The following is a 17,510-nucleotide window of genomic DNA, read 5'->3' on the forward strand; positions in this document are numbered from 1 at the left end:
ACTCGTCGTAGGTTGACATGGAAACTCTTTGTATAACTATTGAGCAATTCTGTCATATTCTTGATTGTTCTCAAATCAGTACAATGCTTCTCGAGATTCGCCGTCTCGTTGTGATGAGACGGGCGGAGTAAAACCCAAAATCCGAATGGTACATGTCGCTCCTAGATGGAGGTGGAGGGGGGTCGAGATCATGTGTTGGCCTCGCTACAAGGCGGTGTGTGGCGGGGCTCTCTCAATGGCTAAGCAAGCCCATATGACCTAACTAACGCTGAGCTCGGATTTAGCGCTGACTCATTTAGTTAATCCTCAGCGACCCCATGTCGGTCCTCATCACTGCAATGGCTGGGATTCTGTTGCTCGCCTTGGGGGTGCAAGTTGGCATGTGGCTTGCGCCATCTACCCAACGTCGAGGCTCTCTGCAGTCGTTCCTCCGATTTGGAGAGCATTCAAAGGTTAATCGACCGTTGGTGGAATCCACAAGCGAGAATGGAACTACCCCACTTTGGGATACCATTGGCAGTGAAGCATACTGGAAGACTCCTCAAGGTCAGGCTCACCTCAAGGACGAGGTCAAGAGAGCTGCTGCTGATGTTGACTCCGTCATGGAGGCGTTGAACACTGTGACAGCGAGCCCGAACATTGTGCGAGCTGTAATGATCTGTTTACCTAGCGATGGTGGCGATAAACGGAATCGCGAACTGAGAGCCCTCTACCTCTCCTGGCTTCTGGCTTTGTCCGAAGAACCTCCTCACTTGCGCACAGATCTCGTCATCTTCACCGACGATCAGGCGGCTGATCTCGCCGCCGGCCTCGGCTGCGTGAGAGATGTCCGACATGACTTCTCAACGCCATCGCGGTGTGTTATCGCCCCTTACACGCCTCTCGAACATCGGACTCGGTCACCTTCCCAACCAGAGGACCCTCTTGTTCGGTATTCTGGCTACATGAATAGCATTCTCAGCTTCGCTGAATACGATGGTTATGCCTACGATTTAGTTCTTCGCACTGATACTGACGTTTTCGTGATGCCGGGTTTCTACAACTGGACACTACCGAGTGACGTCAACATCATTGTGGGTCTAGGCGGATATAGTGTAGAGAATAATGATGCCCACTTATTATATGTATCCAAGACACTCGGATTGCGAAATGAATTCAATCACCGCAATGTGGGCAGTACCTGGTTTGGTAAACTCACGCTCGCTCGAGCCGCCGCCCGTTTGAGTGTGGCTGCCGCACGATGGCTTATTGCGGAGGAATACTCGGAATACGAGAAGTGCTGTGCAGGCATTCTTGGATGGCCTCATTGGCATTGGGGCGTTGTCACTATGTACAGTGGACATCTAGCGCTCAATCATATAGCGCCTTTCGCCAAATCAGGAGATGGGCACGGCAATCTGGATGTCGGGGCGGCTAGTTCCGACCTAGTGTCGGATCCTATGGTCAAACATGTTCACTGCTGGCACTCAAACGATCGCTTTTCCAAGTTTGAACATGAGAATGGGGCGTACGATAGCTACGACCTCACGCCATATATGGAAATGGCTGTTATCAAGGATTTCGCTTTAGTTGTGGCAGTTACTAGTCTGAGGCTTACTCAAACTGAGTTCAAAGATTTTTCCTCAAACCCTGGGACTTTACGTAACAGGTCGAGTTGGCTGCGACTCCTTCCTTAACATTGACAGTAACATTCCATCGGTCTTTGCGCACTCGATTTTCACTTAGTCTTAAATCTTACCGTCGGCTCATCATTGTACAGATTGGTTTTTTTCCGGAGACCACGGAACTTGAACTCCTGTTTTGTTGAAGTAGGGGAGGATCTGTTTGTCAACCGGAAGACTCATCCTGCTGAGGTATATCGGTGTCTAATACTCCTCATCTGCTAGTCGACTTTGTGAGCTTTTAGCAGATGAATCGCCTTAGGACTTGGAAGACCACATGATGGATCTCGTCGGTCTCCAAAACATGATGGTTTGAGTCGATTCGGGTCGGAGTGGGTCCAATCGGAAAAATCGATCGAGTGTGTCCACAACACCGCCCTTGCCCTGAAGTCGCCAGTTCAGTGTATACTTAGCAAGCTCGACTGCTGCTTTAACATGAATATCGGTTCGGGCCCCGACCTGGTAACAGCCAACACCAAGGCGGGTTCCGAGGGAACTGTTCCGAGGAGCCCTACACGTTCTCGACGATCTCCCTCGCGGGGGAGATCTACAATGGAGGTGAAATATCATCAGTTCTGAAAGCTCATCCTGAGTCACTCGAAAATACAAAAAGGGCACACTGTGTGAGCGATGGATAATCGCAGAAGCAGAAGCAGACGACCTCTGACACGACAAGGCGAATAATCATCCTCAAGCGCTCATTAATAATACCCTCCGTTCCAACCGTCTTGAGCAGGTCCCTATGACTTCTCGAGAGGATGTGGACATGACATTGTTCGACCAACATTGGACTTCGCGCCTGCAGCATAGACCGTATACTAGAAAGAAAGAGACTGGCGCATGGGTCGGAGGTTAGCCTTCGTACATCTACACACAAGACCAATATGATACTCTCAGGAGCCTTCCTTGGTCTTCTGGCACTACCATTCGGCCCTATAGGGATGGTTGTCCTCGGTGCTCTAGGTGCCGGCATTGGTACCTTGATCGGTCTAGTGTTGGACAAACGAGAAGTGATGACCATAGTTTTCCTGTCTGGCCCTGCATATCAATCTCAATTCCATCTCAGCAAAGGACCGGCCGTCTGTTAGCATCTCGGGAACATCGCCGACTCAAGTACCTTATACGATACGCTTCAGACCGGTTCTCACACAGCGAAGATCCAGCAGGTTTTCTCGAGAGTGTAAGATTATCGAGGCTACGTTGGAGAAGGGGTATCCCAACATTCAGGTTATCACTGAGTTCAAGCCCGTCGCAGAGATCGGAACAATATCTAACGCAGCCAAGAAGGAACTGGTGAGACTCTTTGTGACACGCTAGAACCTTGTGGGTGCAATCACAGCCAGCAGTTCCCAAGATATGCCTTAGCACAATCAGTTGCGCAGTAGTACGAGAAGAGGAGTTATTGTCGGTCTGATTTAATGAACTCTAATTTCAACGAATTGTGGTACTCCAACTTGTTGATGCTAAGATCTAACCAGTTGATCTAAGATATGGCATTGCAGGACTGCGACTCCACCTAGAAGAGACTCTAGTGAGTATTCAGTGGCAGTTTGCCCCTGGAAATTAACGATGGCACACTTGACCCCAAACAAGGCCCGTCTTATTCGCAGCGGAATCGATACTCCCGAATGGACCTGTACCGACGAAAGCGATTGTACTGAGGCATATCTTTGAGTACCGGTGGCATAGCCGCCCCGGCTGACGAAATTGACTGTACTGTGGCATATCTTTGAATAGCGGTGGCATAGCCGCCCCGGCCGACAAAATTGGCTGTACTGAGGCATATCTTTGAGTACTGGTGGCATGGCCGCCCCGGCGGACGAAATTGACTGTACTGAGGCATATCTTTGAGTACTGGTGGCATAGCCGCCCCGGCTGACGAAATTGACTGTACTGAGGCATATCTTTGAATACCGGTGGCATGGCCGCCCCGGCTGACGAAATTGACTGTACTGAGGCATATCTTTGAGTACTGGTGGCATGGCCGCCCCGGCTGACGAAATTGACTGTACTGAGGCATATCTTTGAGTACTGGTGGCATAGCCGCCCCGGCTGACGAAATTGACTGTACTGAGGCATATCTTTGAGTACTGGTGACACAGCCGCCCCGGCCGACAAAATTGGCTGTATTGAGGCATATCTTAGTGCACTAGTGGCATAGCCGCCCCCGGTCGAATGAATTGATCTTACTAGGAGCTAGGATTTACATCATTTAGAGGCCTATTAGCTCTTAGTATGTTCATACATACGGAGGCGCTCCCTCGCTCCTCCCCATTAGACACTCCTTTGCTGCTTCCTCTGTCGTGATGATGTCCATCGATGTCTATGGATATATGTGGAGGACTTCTTGCAAGTGATAACATGTGCATGGGCCGCTTGAGAATCATGATAGAACTGGCGAACCTTATCAAGCATTGACTTCCTACACATCTGCGTGGACATACTGGGAACTCTGGTGGCGATGGACGAGGCATTGTCGTCAAAGCCGCATTTCGAAGTGGTGAAACGAATGAAGGCTTTCATTGAGCATCCCAATATTAAGGTGACGATTTTTTTGCTGAGATACTCAGTTAAACTAGGCCAGTTCATCATATTTGTACCACCTCAGCCCATATACGAGCACTCTCAGTGGCACCCACCACCTGCGACACAGAAAGTCATCGAGAGCCTCGTGTAGGTCACTCCAGTCATACATGCATTGTTGGCGTACTACAGATATAAGGATGCTCTGGAACGAGAAAGACGAGAGCCAGAGCGGGGCAGTCTCCATGAGGCGGTAGAGAAAGCTAAGGGAGCCGCCGATCATGACTACCTTCAGTTACGCAAGGCAACATCACAGATGAGCAGACCGTGGAGAAGGGCGTCGGATGCTCTCTCAATTGGAGGTTCCCTATCGAGCTACCGTGGGTCAAATATACTCTCATTCTCAGTCGAAAACGGTGAAGTCGATACACCCTACGTGTCGCCGGCCTCCAGCTCTAGGTCGGTCCTGCAGTCAACCCCTGGGGCCTTTCCTATGCGTTTCAGAGGTCGAAATCTCGATGACATCCACGGGACTGTTCGGGGAGCGAATCTGCCTGTACGACGCTCAGGCCACATATCGTACTCGTCATGTAGGTCCTGTCGACAGGAGCAACCAATGAGGGAGACAATGCACCAGAAAGGATTTGCCTTTCCGCAGTACACAGTAGCAGCGCCTGCTCGATTTACTCTCGGGACCTCTGCCGCTCGCTACTTCACCACATTCATATCAGGCGAATCGGGAAGTCTTTTTCGAGTGCTTTGACGATTTCCTCAACTTCGACATTGAGCTCAAGCATAAGCTACCCATAGGCTTGGTGACACTGGTCGTGTCAGCTAGTCTCACCGTTCAATGCAGGGAGAGTTTCGATTCCTTGAAGAAAAGGAGAGAGAGTCTTGTGGCGGCTGGGATGTCTGCATCGATAAGGCGAAAATCAAGGCAGGTGTTGCTGCAGTGCTCTGGAAAAGTTGGCCTCACTCAGGTGGTCAAGCTTAAGTCTGACGGATCGCCATCAGTGCTCGTTCGAGCCTGGGCTACCGTGACGAACACTCCAGCTGAGCTCGTACTCTACCATATTCATGACTTCAAGTGACAGTAACAGCACGCTCTTCCGTTCTGAGAGTCTTCCCAGGAGGCGCGTCGAGTGGGACAAAACTTTCAGTGAGATGAGATTGTTGAAACCATCCAGAAGCGATGAATTCTCCGACACTCTCTACTGCGTCCTGCGGGTTCGTCCTCATTCCTTGCATCCCTCTGTTAGAGTCGCTTTCAGGCCCCATTCGGTGTGCAGCCAAGGGACTTCTTACAGTATCGTCGCATGATCGTCGATCCCTCCAAAACCAACCTAGACGGCAAGCGTTTCTTGATTCTCATGCGCAGTGCATCTCGCGCAGAGCTGCCAGAAGTACAGAAAATACCTCGGCCGAACGCGGTAAAGCCTTGACCAGGTCGCTCAGTACATCAGAGCCGAGACTGTTATTTCGGGCTACATAATCGAGCAGGCCGCAGGTTGCAATGACACGTCACTTTTCATACTGTCTCAGACGGACATCAAAGGCCTGATACCAAAGTGGATCGTCAATACTGCTGCCGGCCGTGTTCCTGTCCAATGGTAAGCACCTCCGATATCAGGGCAGAGTGTTGACAGTGTCAACTTGACACATCAAGTTTCTCATGACGTACAAGTGTAGCAGCAATGCGTCTGTTATGCTGCTACGTATGTAATTTTCTGCCGTTGTCGTGTGCTATCATCTTGACTGGATCCATTGTTGGTTAAATGGTGCTCGCGTACCCCTTCACTCGACGGATCTAGATGCTCCTATTCGATTTCGTTCAAGAACTGAGTCAATGTCCTAGTGCGCTGATTGTGTCTCAGGGTCGAGAGTCTCGAGGAGGCATGCCGGAAGTACCGTTCACAACACACTGACTATGCCCGCTTAATGGAGATCTACTTAGCTCAGCATGTGCCCTCGATCTCTCGACATGTGGAGACAACGAGCCTATGATATGTTATTGTCATGGTGAGATCCTCTCTAACCCTGCATTGTGTCGCGTCATCAGTTGAGCACTCTAGTGCTATCCAGTTGATACGACGAAGCGATTGTTCAATCAATTGTAGCAAGCGGTTTCAGTGCTCTGTTTATATATCCGGCCGCCGCAACTTAATGAACAAGAACTCGAGATGAAATAATATTAATGAAAGTCAAATAAACATTATCTCCCATCTTTAAGATAGGATCGAGCGATAACAGGCCTCAAAGAGCTAATTTCGACGCGCAATAGGAAGCCTCCTTGATACGAAAGGCGACGACAGCGAAAATGATCAGAGACACCAGTAGTCTACTAATCGAGTCATCGAGCATATAATTGTACAATGACTGTGATACCCACGATCACAAGCAGGGCTGTGATGAGGGCTGCCCAGAAGGCGATACACCGAGATCGTCCACGCGATCCACTTCCATCAGCTTGCGTGAGAAATGCAAAACGCTGCCCTCGTCGCTGCAGGTATATCTGTTCATCGTCTATATCGTGTAAGGCTGGGCTCTTGGTACCAAGCACTCTTGGCGGTGGTATCGGCGGACGCTGAGGGGTGTTCACCCGTGGATCCTCTGGAGCTTTGGAAGCCATTACGAAGGGTGGCAAGAGAGCTAACCGCAATAGTAAGCCTCATCCGAACTCGAAGAGAACAATGATCATGGTGAAAACGTGCATAAATTCATCAGCAAATCTAGTCGCCAGGAGGAGGATAATCGACCCCGGCCTGAGAGTTGGTGGTCTCCATATCTGTGTCGGAAGGGGAGCCCTCGCTCGGCTCAGCACGGCTGGATTCTATCGTAGTCACGCTCGGGTATCGATCGTAGAGTTCAAGTAAGACTCCGACAGCTTCCTGCGCTAGGCATCTCTTCAAAGTCGCCGCCGGTCCCATCCGGACACGCTGCCTCTCCGTCCACCTGAAATTCGATCTCACTTCGGCGGAGCGGAGCAGTAATGATGTCACATTTTGAAAAGCTCAGTGGCGTTCTCCCGAGTAGTTCGACGTGTGGTAGCGGTCCCGGCAAGATCTCGCTCGGCCAACATATGCATAGCCAGAGGAATAACAGTGGTTTGACATTCCTTATTCGACACTCTAAGATTCCCCTCCAGACACCGTAGCGCCTCAACGACCTCGGACTCTTTTGGCTGCTGAGGTTCCGTCCAGGCCGCTGCCGCCACTGCACTCTGCAAGCGGGAGACCGAGCTAAGGTCCTCTAACGTGAGCTGATCCTGTTGTGAACTAAACAGTAATGTACTAGGCTCGCCGCCCTCAGTGGGGACGGCGGCCGCCTCGACTCGTCTGGATGCTTCTACTTCTAGAGTGGCTCGACGGAAATCAGTACAAGACGACGGTGGCGGCAAGTCGGAGCTCTGAAAGCGGCCAATGATGACAGTGAACCATCCCATGGTGATCGATAATTTTCAATCACGATTCGGGAGGCAAGTTGCCAGCCCAAGTCGAGCGATGATAGTCACAAAAAATTTCCCCACACTGAGCCGACACACCTCAACGTCCGCGCCATAGAGGGCCTCGGCAAGCTGTAGAGCTACGGCCATGACCATCCTAGGAGACGGCCGAGGGATAGGCAGCTGCTGCGGACTCGACTGTACGAGTAGTCTGTGGAGTGGTATTCGCTGACAGAATACGAAAGGGATGTCCTACGGGGAAGAGTCCAGGTCGTCCCAGAACTCTATAATCTCCCGTCGACGTATCGGCTGAGGCCGGAGTTGCCTCGGAAGGTCTTCAACCGATCGAGCCGTGAAGACCACTGGGCGGCGGGAAGCCGCTATGAGCTGACCGAACAGAGAGCCGTAACTGACATGAAGCATGGGTATGAAACTCTTGTTGGCGAAATGTAAGGGGACCAAGAGGCTTCCCACCTGCGGTCATTGGCGACAATAGCATCAACGTCATCAACTAAGAGTAGCTGTAGGAGGCCGGTGTTCAACGGAGCATCTCCCTCAGGACTAGGCGAACACTTGCCGTCGGAGCTCGAAGCGACACTAGGCTGACTCCCTCGGAGATCGACGGAGCTGACCAGGTGGTGGACACACTAACAAGTAGGTAGGAGTGGATAAGCCAACACCTGCTCTTGATGGCTTCCTCAATCATAAGGCCGACTTGGACGGTGTGACCCGGTGGACAGGAGTCGACGGACAGCTCTACCACTGCTACGCCAGCCTGAGGGGAGCGGAAAATTTCGGCAACCCGAGAACCCCGTTCTGGATGTCGAGGAAGGAGTGCCCAGAATTGAACTCACGACCTTTCGAGTGCTAGTGTAACCACATTACCTCTCGAGCTGCAGCGTAGACTAAGCTGGTCTTGCCACAGCCGGTGCCGCCAGTGATAACAACACTGCATCCAAAAGGGGTGTAAGTCGGGCCGCTGACGACCCCCTCGGCATCAGAGGTATCTGACTGTCGCCGGCCCCGCTTGCCTCGACTCTTACTCGGAGGCTCGAAGACCAAAACCGAGCCGTCGCATCCATAACACATTTCTGAGGACAGAGAGAGCAACCGGCTTAGTGCCAAGGTGGCCTACGACGCCTGAGACCCCGACTGCCATTGGTCCGTCCCTTGCTGCCTTTCTTCTGTATCCAGCCGTCATCATCAGCCCTGAAGGGATACGTAATACGCAATCGAAAGGACGCAAGCATACTCGGGCGCTCCTGGGACTTTTGAACTCGTCGCGGCGGCTTCCTGAGAATAGGCACAGCAGAAGTCGCAGGTTCGAATCCCAGGGCCGACATCTCCATCATTACCCCAGCCTTCCGTAGGCGCTTCGATGCTGCCGCTGTAGCTACCGCAGTGGTGGCTGCCTCCATGCGACGACGATCCCGAGCAGTATCCGCTCGCTTTACCCACAGCTTGAGCCACTTGGCTAAGGCGTGCTTGTGGCGTGCGGAAGGGGGCAGGAGATGGTGCCGATTCCAATTCTTGTGATACTGTCTGCAGTCCTCGTGAGCATTCATCCGGTCTGAAGGGCATCCCATGTCGAGACCAGTACAGGACGATGATTAATAATGCCTGAGGGTATCCGGGCTGCCAGCCATTGATGCGTATCTTGGGGCTCGAGCGGGGCCGACCAGGCACGGGCGTCTCGAGGGACCATCATCGCCCCTACGGCCTCTTCGATATCATCACGTCGGACCTCGTCCCAGGAAGGGAGAGGGCCTATGCTCTTGCCCACTACCTGGCTGCTGGCGACCGTAGATGGCACCTGAAAGCTCAGCTGATGACGGTCGGGGTCCCTCTAGGATGACGTACTTCGGCCGAGGACCGGGAGAGCATCTCGGGGGCTTCCTCAGGGACGTGGCTGGGGCGGCTCGACCAGAGAGGGGTCATGGGAGGGTCGACTTGTTCGTGAGCAATGTAATTGATGGATCCACAGAAGGGGGATGGAGAGACTCCCTTGAGCTCTACAGGGACCTCCGACCGGCGGCTGGGCTGGGAGGACGCTAACATGATTCGGAGAATTTCAGCATTCCGAAAGTTCGACAAGATTCTGAGCATCGCGCCTACCACTGCTGCGTCCAGAAAAGATGCCGAATACAGGTCCTGTAGACTTCGATGAGCCCGCGACCTTCAATGGAGCCGCACTGTACTCAGTCAAGACCACCTTGGGCGGAGGAGGAGGAGGCAACACCGACTCAGCCTCAGAGGTAGAATACTCCGATTCCGACTCAGGTGATCGTCGAGGCCTATTCCGGGCCTTTGGCTTAGCTCGGGCCACCTAGAGAGGGTCTCTACTATCACTGCCGACTGGCCATGGCTCCCTGCCTGTTTCCGCCGTCGTGGAGGAGGAGGGGGTTCGTCATCCTCTTCTGAGGCGTCCTCAATGACGTACTTCACCTGGCCAACAGGGTCGTTGCTCAAACGATGGCTGCCCTGTTCCAGGCCGACCCGCGAGACACGCCTCTTCCGACCACCCCTGGTCTCCTCTACAGCGCCCTTCTCCTCTGCCAGCTTCTTCTCAGCTGCCATCCGCAAGCGTTCGCTCTTGGGCGCGAATATCGGGGCCAGTGGCTGAATGCGACGATCATATCGTCGAAGGCACTCGGAGGCCACCCTACGACAGTCTTCTTCTCCGGAGGCGGACTCTTCCCCATCGTTTCCCCTAAGAGTCCCCCTTCCTCCTCTATCACCGTTTCCTCAGTCGCCTCCGGTGACACCTCCGCCTCCCTCTCCTGTGTCACCAGCTTCCTCTCCTCCTCTTCCGCGTCCTCCGTCGTGTTGGCTGTCTCTTTGGCTTTACCCTTCCCCTTCTCAGACGGCTGTAATGGCGACCTCCTACTTTCCACCTCCCATAGCAGTTACCTTCCGAGCCTTCCTCTCCTTCCGTGGTCTCTCACTGGTCTCAGTGACCTTAGCCGCCTCCAGCTCCGCCTCCCTCCTCTTTAATGCTGCCAGGCGTTCTTGTGGGGGTAGGAACATCGGAGCAAGGGGCTGACCATAGCCACGGCCATCGAACACACCCACCACAGCTAAGCCATACCAAAAGGGGCTTCTTCGTTGCCTCAGTCGGTTTCGTCTCTGCCACAGCCGGTAGTCCCTCCTTGTCGTCGTCATCCGAAGATAATTCCTCCACTGTGGTCGACTCGGGAGCCTCTACCGTACCCGCCTGAAGAGACCTGCCTTTGTATCGTTATGAGCTATAGGAGAACCCACGGTGTTGTCCGTCATTGATATGAGCGGCCGAGTTCGGGTTTGATCGTGACGTCAAGATTCGATTGCATAAACGAGCTTCGCTCCGCTCGAATTTGTTTGCACGAATATCATTTTTCCTCGATTGGAAATTCAAGTGCTACCCATCTGGTCGGCCCCACCAGTGCATTTCATCTCATCCAACTTTCATTATTCCTCTTCCTCGACAGCGAACATACCACAGCCATCGAGGGCCTTCCTCAGCCGCCGAGGCACCTATCACCACGACGACCAACAACCGTCCCCGCAGTAGCCATCATCCTGGTGGCGACCGGAGCGGTAGGGAGGGGACTTGTTCGTGACCATAGCCAGGGTTCCAATCTGAGTTCTATTGGGCTTGGAGTGGTATGAAGAGGAAGTTACTGGCAGGTTCGTCAACTCCTGAACTCAGCTCGAACGACCGACCCCGAAAAGGGGGAGGAGGGCGGTCGCATCTGTATCACCATCATCATCGGAATCACCGTTATCACCGTAGGAGACGAAGGTGTTTATTGCAGTAGTTGACCTGTAGGGCCTCATACACCGCCCTTTGAGCCAAGGGAGTTGACCAAGGAGGACCGGACAGAGGTCGAGAACACTATCAAGGTGAGGAGACGCCTCATGTGGATTTGTAAGTTGTGCGAGGTGAGGTACGCTTGGGTATGCTCCCGACCCCTGCGCACTGTGAAGAAAAGGAAGATTCTTCCATCTCCTCTTCCTCCTCCTCTACGTTGCACGGTAAATCACCGTCTCGTTCTCCATCACCGGAGAGCACCACCGCCGCGGCACCGGTGGCCACTGAGTCCGACGACCAGTCGAGCCACGACAAGGGCGACTCTAGCGGTCGAGACGACAGCCTGAGGTGACTTAGTCTTACTCCTAGGGTGGTTGATAGTAGCCTCTCGTGTTAGGTCCAGTCGTCAGAACAGTATGGAGCCACCTAAGGGCCGTGGTGGAAGGCAGGAGTCCTCCAGAGGAAGGGTTGAGGATGGTAGAGTCTCCCTTGCTGAGACTGAGGAGGAGTCCTCAGTCGATACTGGGGAGAGTGAGGATGTTCCCTCTACTGTAGAGAGGGGTGGCTCGGGGCAGGAAGACGATAGTGGCTCCGGTCTAGAGGAGGTGGGGGTAATTTTGTGGCGCGCGGTCATGGAATTTGTTCAGGGCACTCCTATGGCCGATCCACTCCTTCACGGTACCGCCAGGGCTGAGACTGACAGTGTTGCGGACAGGGTAGTACAATTTCGTGGCGCGCGGTCACGGCTATGGTGCCTCAGGTTACCGTTGACGTTGGACTATTTATGCATTTCGTCGACTCATACAGTGTCAGTGGTGACAATCTCAAACGTATCACCCTTTCTAATGAGGTTGGACTCTTACGAGGGCTTTCTCTACAATCCTCTCTGTATGTAGATCGAGCACGCCTTGGCCAGCTTCCATCCGTACCACCTTGCTCACTGCCGCATCAAGACTATCGTCTTCGGCTCGTGAGTGGTCGAGAGCGACGGGCTGGGGCGGTTACTGGTGCTCTCCAGGTACGCCTACAATTTGCATCTGCCTTGGGCTAGTGATTTGGATTTCGTGTTGATACCGACTAGATCGAACCGTCGTCGGAACAGTGGTGATGGTGGATCGTCACCAAGCTCGGTGAGTAGCTGTGGTATCCTCCCTAGATTGTTACGGTCCCTTCAGGTGAGCTCAAGTATGTGTGGCGGAAACCACAACCCTGAGATTACATGTACGCCCGAGGAGCGACTAAAGCTGTTGTACCTAGTAGCTCAGCACTTGGAGAGGAGGCTAGGTCAGGGTACTATCGGGGAGAGGGTGGGTATGATGGTTACCTCCTACGTCTAGCTCCCTTATTGGGGTCACCAAGTGGACCAAATATTACTTCTAGTGATACTCATCGGTGGGGATGAGTCCCGTAGGGTATTCCGTGAATATTCCCACTGTAATCTACGACAAGCCTCTCCGCATTTTGAGGCGTGGCTGCAATCGCTTCAGTTCTTTACAACTTTTGGGGGCCTTTTTCACAGTGGTATTCGAAATTGTTATGGTTGGTGGGTAGATGGGGGAAAATTCGTCTATAGTGGACGAATCCGGCGAACTTGAATTCATCAATAGTGCGGTAGCTTTCAGGGTTGTTGAGCTTCCACTATTTTTAGCATTGAACTCTGGAGCTCACTAGGTTTGTTTTAGGTGTTTTGGTGAACACCCCTGTGGTCATTGCATCATCGCGAATTCCTTTGTTGACTCTACAGTGCAAGGGGCCGGCCCAGTCAGCAGCTGAGAAGAAATGGTAGGATATGATGAAGGTGTGGTATGAACTTAATGCGGAATAGGTGCTCGACTTGCGAGGGCGGCTTTGGGGAGTGCTGTCCTCTACATTCCTCGGTTAAAGTGCAGATATCTGTCACAGGACCGGCACACAGTGGTAGTAGCTGTGGGGGGATCCTATACGGTGACCGCGTTCTCTTTGGAAGGTATCGAGACTTCGGCGTACGTAGCTATGCTCTGCCAGCATTATGATTGCCTCCGGCCTCTGGTGTTGGTGATAAAACACGTCTTGGTCTGTGACGGGCTGGTGACGCCGTACGATGGTGGGATGAGTAGCTACACGCTGGTGAGTATCTTAGGTTGTGGTGTGGTAAGATTCAGAATAGGTCCTCATGGTGGTATCTTTCCTAAATCAATTTTATGGCAATAACGCTTCTCACCAGAACGTATCATTGGGTCAGCTCTTGTTGGGTATGCTCTACTGGTATGGTGGGGAGGAGGACCCTTGTGTGGAGGAGGCCCATCTTGAGGGTGGCCGACAATTCCTGGATAAAGTCAATCTCATACTCTCTGACGGTGCGTAGCCGGTCGTCGTTCCCCCCATGGAGATGTGATTGCCATAGGCACCTGCATGCGGTCGTTCTCGGCGAGCCGATTGGCAATAAGGCCGGTCGCAGCGGAGACTCACTCGCACTTCTGTGAGCGGTCGGAGGACCCTATCCTGGCCTCGCGGTTCGCTACGGACATGATGGTCATCCTCGACCCTCTTGCTTTGAATGGTAGTAGTAATATCGACTCAGTAGAGCAAAGTAGAGGGAAAAGGTCTTAGCGGTTCTAATAAGCTTTAACAAGAGGGGGGACTATCTCAGTAGTAAATGTGATACTCTATGTGGTAGTAAGCTCGACCTTCCGAGAGCATCCCTGTTGTTGGCGACCCTGCCATGAATCGACTTTAGGTGATTACGTCAATCTGGGTCAGTCAGTGTGGCGATGGCCGGCGGTGGCAGCAGCATTCCGCTGTGCTCGCCGCAGCTTTGAATGTGGCGGTTGGTGGGGACAGAAGTAATAACTCAAATCGATCAATCGGGCGCGCGCGTAGTGTATATGGCAATGTGCAGATATGGTTTGGCGACTCCTCCTGTATGGGTGGCAGCACGTCGGGCAGGGTTCCCCTCGCCGACCTTGAGTGGTGTGAATGAGCCTAGGGCGAGCGCTACTTCCATTCACACAGGTGATACACTACATCATCAAGGGTGCTTTACGTTGGTGTTGTTGTAGAGGACACCGCTAGGAAGACCGAGGCAACGGGGCCTAGTAGTGTAAGTACTGTGGGATGATTAACAGGGATTGGATGGACGACTTAATAATAATTCACTTCACGTGTAGGTCGTTATTGCTGGGTTGTGATTGCTATCGTGGGTTATATAGGTTCCTTTATCTCTTCTGAAGGTTGCTCTCATGCCTGCTGACCAGTGCTGTGATGAGTGAATCTGAAATAGCCGGAAACATCTACTACTACTATTGTTGTTGTTATCAGCAGCATTGTGAGATATGGTCAGCGGCGTGGTTCACTGTACGATATCTAAAAGAAAAAATCGTGCCTGTTCTTTTCCTCATTGTAGTATTGGTATACCATTGAGACGGTCCTTTACCTCATAACGACTTCCAGTAAAGATGTCCATAAATGTGCATACTACTATCATTATTATTATCTATGACGATGAGTAGCTCCTCATCATCTCTCTCGGTCAACGTCGCGCAGGCCCTATTAGGGTCTACTTCTATCGTGTCTCGCTGCTTTACGTAGTACAGTATCTACCCTACTACTGCTATAACCTCTGCCGTGTATTTCCCTATCCTCTCTCGAGTCGTGTTGGTCAACGAAATTGATGAGTCTTCAGCCATAAATATGCTCCTATGGGTATCGTTAATGCTAACTCGGGCACTGTTCTCCAGTGCTACTGCTGGTATCGAGAGCTCAGCTCTGCCGGCCTTCTACCACACAACAGCCGACATAATGGCTAGGCTGAAGGCCTTGCAAGGGAAATGCCCAGGCATGGCCATTGACCGCGAACAACAGCATGGTGAGCATCGAGAGCTCTCTTATGGAAAGAGTACCGGTGATTTCAGGCATTGCTATGACGATTGTGCGCCTAGGAGCTGTCGGGGGTGATGTTGGGAAAGCGCCAGGAGAAGCTCTTCTTGTTTTCGGCGAGCACGCCCGGTACCTCTCACCGTGGCGGACTGCGTTTTGAGGATGCTCTTTGGGTCAGGGAATTGATATCTTCCGAAATTGCTCTGCAGCTGATTCAGCGTATATGCGATATTCGCTCTACAGGGGCTCCCAGTGGAGACCCTCACGCCAAAGTAGGAATGAGTGTAGCTGCGGCACTTCAACTGTTCTTCCCACAGGCTGCGCTCCGGGCAATTACAATCGTACCTGTGGTGAACGAGGGGGGCCGATCATTGGTGATGGGCAAGGGCCAGTGGTGTTGGCGAGGTGCCGCCTCTACTACTCTGGTTTGGTCTACTGTTTTGTATCAGGAAACGAGAATGGCGTCGATTTGAATAGGAATTTCGGCGGGTCTGCCCACTGGTCTTCGAAACTTCGCTCCGCTGAGGAAAATTCAGGCCCATCCCAATTCAGCGAGCCCGAGACCAAGGTGAGTATACTTTGAGAGGCTTTGAAGTATTCTCTTATCAGATACTCCGCTCGCTGATCGACAAGACATCTCCAGAGTTTTTCCTCTCGGTCCACTCGGGCATGCTCGGCCTCTTCTATCCATACGCCTACAGCCCCTCGGCCCACCCATCCACTGCAGGGGCTCTTGAAAGGGTCCTCGATAGGGTCGCTGATGACGGCTGCCAGTGCCCTTCTGGTAGGGTGGTTTATGCTCTACATCGTCAGATGTGCTGTTGTCAGGGCAAGCTTCCATCGAGATTGGCCATGGCGCGCCCGGCTCCAGTTTGGACTATGCCTTCAAGGATGGTGGTGGTGCTAGGTTCGCTTATGCGGTCGAAGTTTATTCAGACCCGAGCCGTCGGGGGGCCTTCCATAAGGAGTAGGGCTCATTTGGTGTTTGCCGTTGTCTGATCGTCGTGTGTAGGTATAAGGAACGGAAAAAGGATGGGGCCTCTCCTGTCACGTATCTGACGAGTATCTCGTCGGCCGACTTTGGGCCGATCGATGGGGAGAAGTGTTTGGAGTATTTCAACCCCATTGCGGAGAACGAGTGAGCCGTCCCGGAAATGTCTTGTGGTCTCGAAGAGTGTCTTAGATACAATGAAGTGCTGCAAACATGGTCAACGAACATCCTAGAGATGATGCAGTTGGCTTCAGAGGAGACCGGCACACCGCCCATCCTTCGTGGGATATCACCACACAAGAATGATCATGTTCGAGTCGGCTAACCGACTGTTCTACCATGCTGTGCATGATAATACGGAGGATGATTAATACGATTGTTGAGTTCTATCGAGTCACCATATGGCCTTTGAGTAATCGTCGTTGTGACCGAAAAGGAAGATAATACTTCTCCCGAAGTATACTTTCGGTATTTTCCTGAGGACTATTCAAACCTTTCCCCGGGCACGAACTCGAAAAATATCGGATATTATAACCAAGCACTGCTAACATTTCTCAATGCATGACGTTTATGAAGTGTGAGGCACGAAGCGAGAGTGTCGAGAGAGTCCCCAATGGCAAGCCTCTCGAAGTGTATTCGTATGGGACGGCATGGGACATAGTGGTGATGGTGGCGATCTATGAAGGACATGATGATATAGTACTACTCAGATGCATCATCCTGATCAGTCTGTTACTGGCAATATAACGCGGTTCAATGGTAGACACTTCCTCGAGAAAGCGCGGCAAACGCATTAGATGCCCAAAGCACTCACGGTTAGTGTAATGGAGTTCCTCTCGTGCATCGGCTAAATCTTCGAACCGGCGTAAGAGCTTGGCAAGCTCCGATGCCGGGGCGTCGAAAACGGCACCCCTAGGAATCCTGAAGCATCGAGATGATAATTTTCTGAGTAGCATCACATCCCTCGATAACTTTCACAAGTATATTGATGTGGGATGATACCACTCCATAGCCAACATTCGCTGGCGTGATGTGCAGGCTAAGCTGATGCCCTGTGTATTCATGCTAGTCTAACTAATCCTTGTTGTCAGTGTTGGACATTAAGCATGCACACACACCTACTGGGCCCAGTCGGATATCGTCCGATTATCCCAATCCACTCGGTAGACTCTTAGAACTGGTAGCTCCTTGCCAACTTGGTGTGCCACACACATTGGAAGATCCTCTCCTGGTGCTCCGTCCCTGAGA

General features: G+C 52.3%; 4 protein-coding genes across 4 annotated transcripts; 3 read left to right on the forward strand and 1 right to left on the reverse strand.

Moving 5' to 3' along the window:
* The first annotated feature begins 309 nt into the window (after nt 1-309).
* Pmar_PMAR021027 (hypothetical protein) lies at nt 310-1,751 on the forward strand. Its single transcript, XM_002784589.1, has one exon. The coding sequence runs from the start codon at nt 318-320 to the stop codon at nt 1,674-1,676; it is 1,359 nt and encodes a 452-aa protein (XP_002784635.1). The 5' UTR covers nt 310-317; the 3' UTR covers nt 1,677-1,751.
* A 5,428-nt stretch (nt 1,752-7,179) lies between these two features.
* Pmar_PMAR021028 (hypothetical protein) lies at nt 7,180-10,902 on the reverse strand (the record flags this gene model as incomplete). Its single annotated transcript, XM_002784590.1, has 16 exons — nt 7,180-7,590; nt 7,726-7,837; nt 7,883-8,035; nt 8,101-8,253; nt 8,307-8,401; nt 8,512-8,717; nt 8,762-8,835; nt 8,968-9,196; nt 9,364-9,439; nt 9,487-9,777; nt 9,839-9,952; nt 9,976-10,245; nt 10,293-10,493; nt 10,537-10,665; nt 10,715-10,840; nt 10,888-10,902. The coding sequence occupies 16 exons, from the start codon at nt 10,900-10,902 to the stop codon at nt 7,180-7,182; spliced, it is 2,655 nt and encodes an 884-aa protein (XP_002784636.1).
* Nucleotides 10,903-11,270: 368 nt separating this feature from the next.
* Nucleotides 11,271-14,955, forward strand: Pmar_PMAR021029 (hypothetical protein; the record flags this gene model as incomplete). The annotated part of the gene is made up of 19 exons (XM_002784591.1): nt 11,271-11,292; nt 11,315-11,407; nt 11,435-11,508; nt 11,553-11,764; nt 11,814-12,021; nt 12,064-12,132; nt 12,177-12,266; nt 12,313-12,386; nt 12,435-12,546; nt 12,592-12,727; nt 13,099-13,198; nt 13,242-13,333; nt 13,383-13,522; nt 13,563-13,752; nt 13,800-13,955; nt 14,133-14,238; nt 14,295-14,407; nt 14,455-14,558; nt 14,605-14,955. The coding sequence occupies 18 exons, from the start codon at nt 11,271-11,273 to the stop codon at nt 14,511-14,513; spliced, it is 2,046 nt and encodes a 681-aa protein (XP_002784637.1). The 3' UTR covers nt 14,514-14,558; nt 14,605-14,955.
* A 130-nt stretch (nt 14,956-15,085) lies between these two features.
* On the forward strand, nt 15,086-16,587 carry Pmar_PMAR021030 (Carboxypeptidase A6 precursor, putative; the record flags this gene model as incomplete). The annotated part of the gene is made up of 9 exons (XM_002784592.1): nt 15,086-15,260; nt 15,307-15,400; nt 15,450-15,543; nt 15,589-15,676; nt 15,721-15,839; nt 15,881-16,055; nt 16,100-16,238; nt 16,284-16,409; nt 16,455-16,587. The coding sequence occupies 9 exons, from the start codon at nt 15,086-15,088 to the stop codon at nt 16,585-16,587; spliced, it is 1,143 nt and encodes a 380-aa protein (XP_002784638.1).
* Between the last annotated feature and the right edge of the window lie 923 nt (nt 16,588-17,510).

Source organism: Perkinsus marinus (assembly GCF_000006405.1).
Source record: "Perkinsus marinus ATCC 50983 genomic scaffold scf_1104296934700, whole genome shotgun sequence".
Taxonomy (NCBI): Eukaryota; Perkinsozoa; order Perkinsida; family Perkinsidae; genus Perkinsus; species Perkinsus marinus.

Coding starts and splice junctions, on each gene's coding strand:
- Pmar_PMAR021027 (XM_002784589.1), top strand. CDS start 318: ATGTCGGTCCTCATCACTGCAATGGCTGGGATTCTGTTGCTCGCCTTG.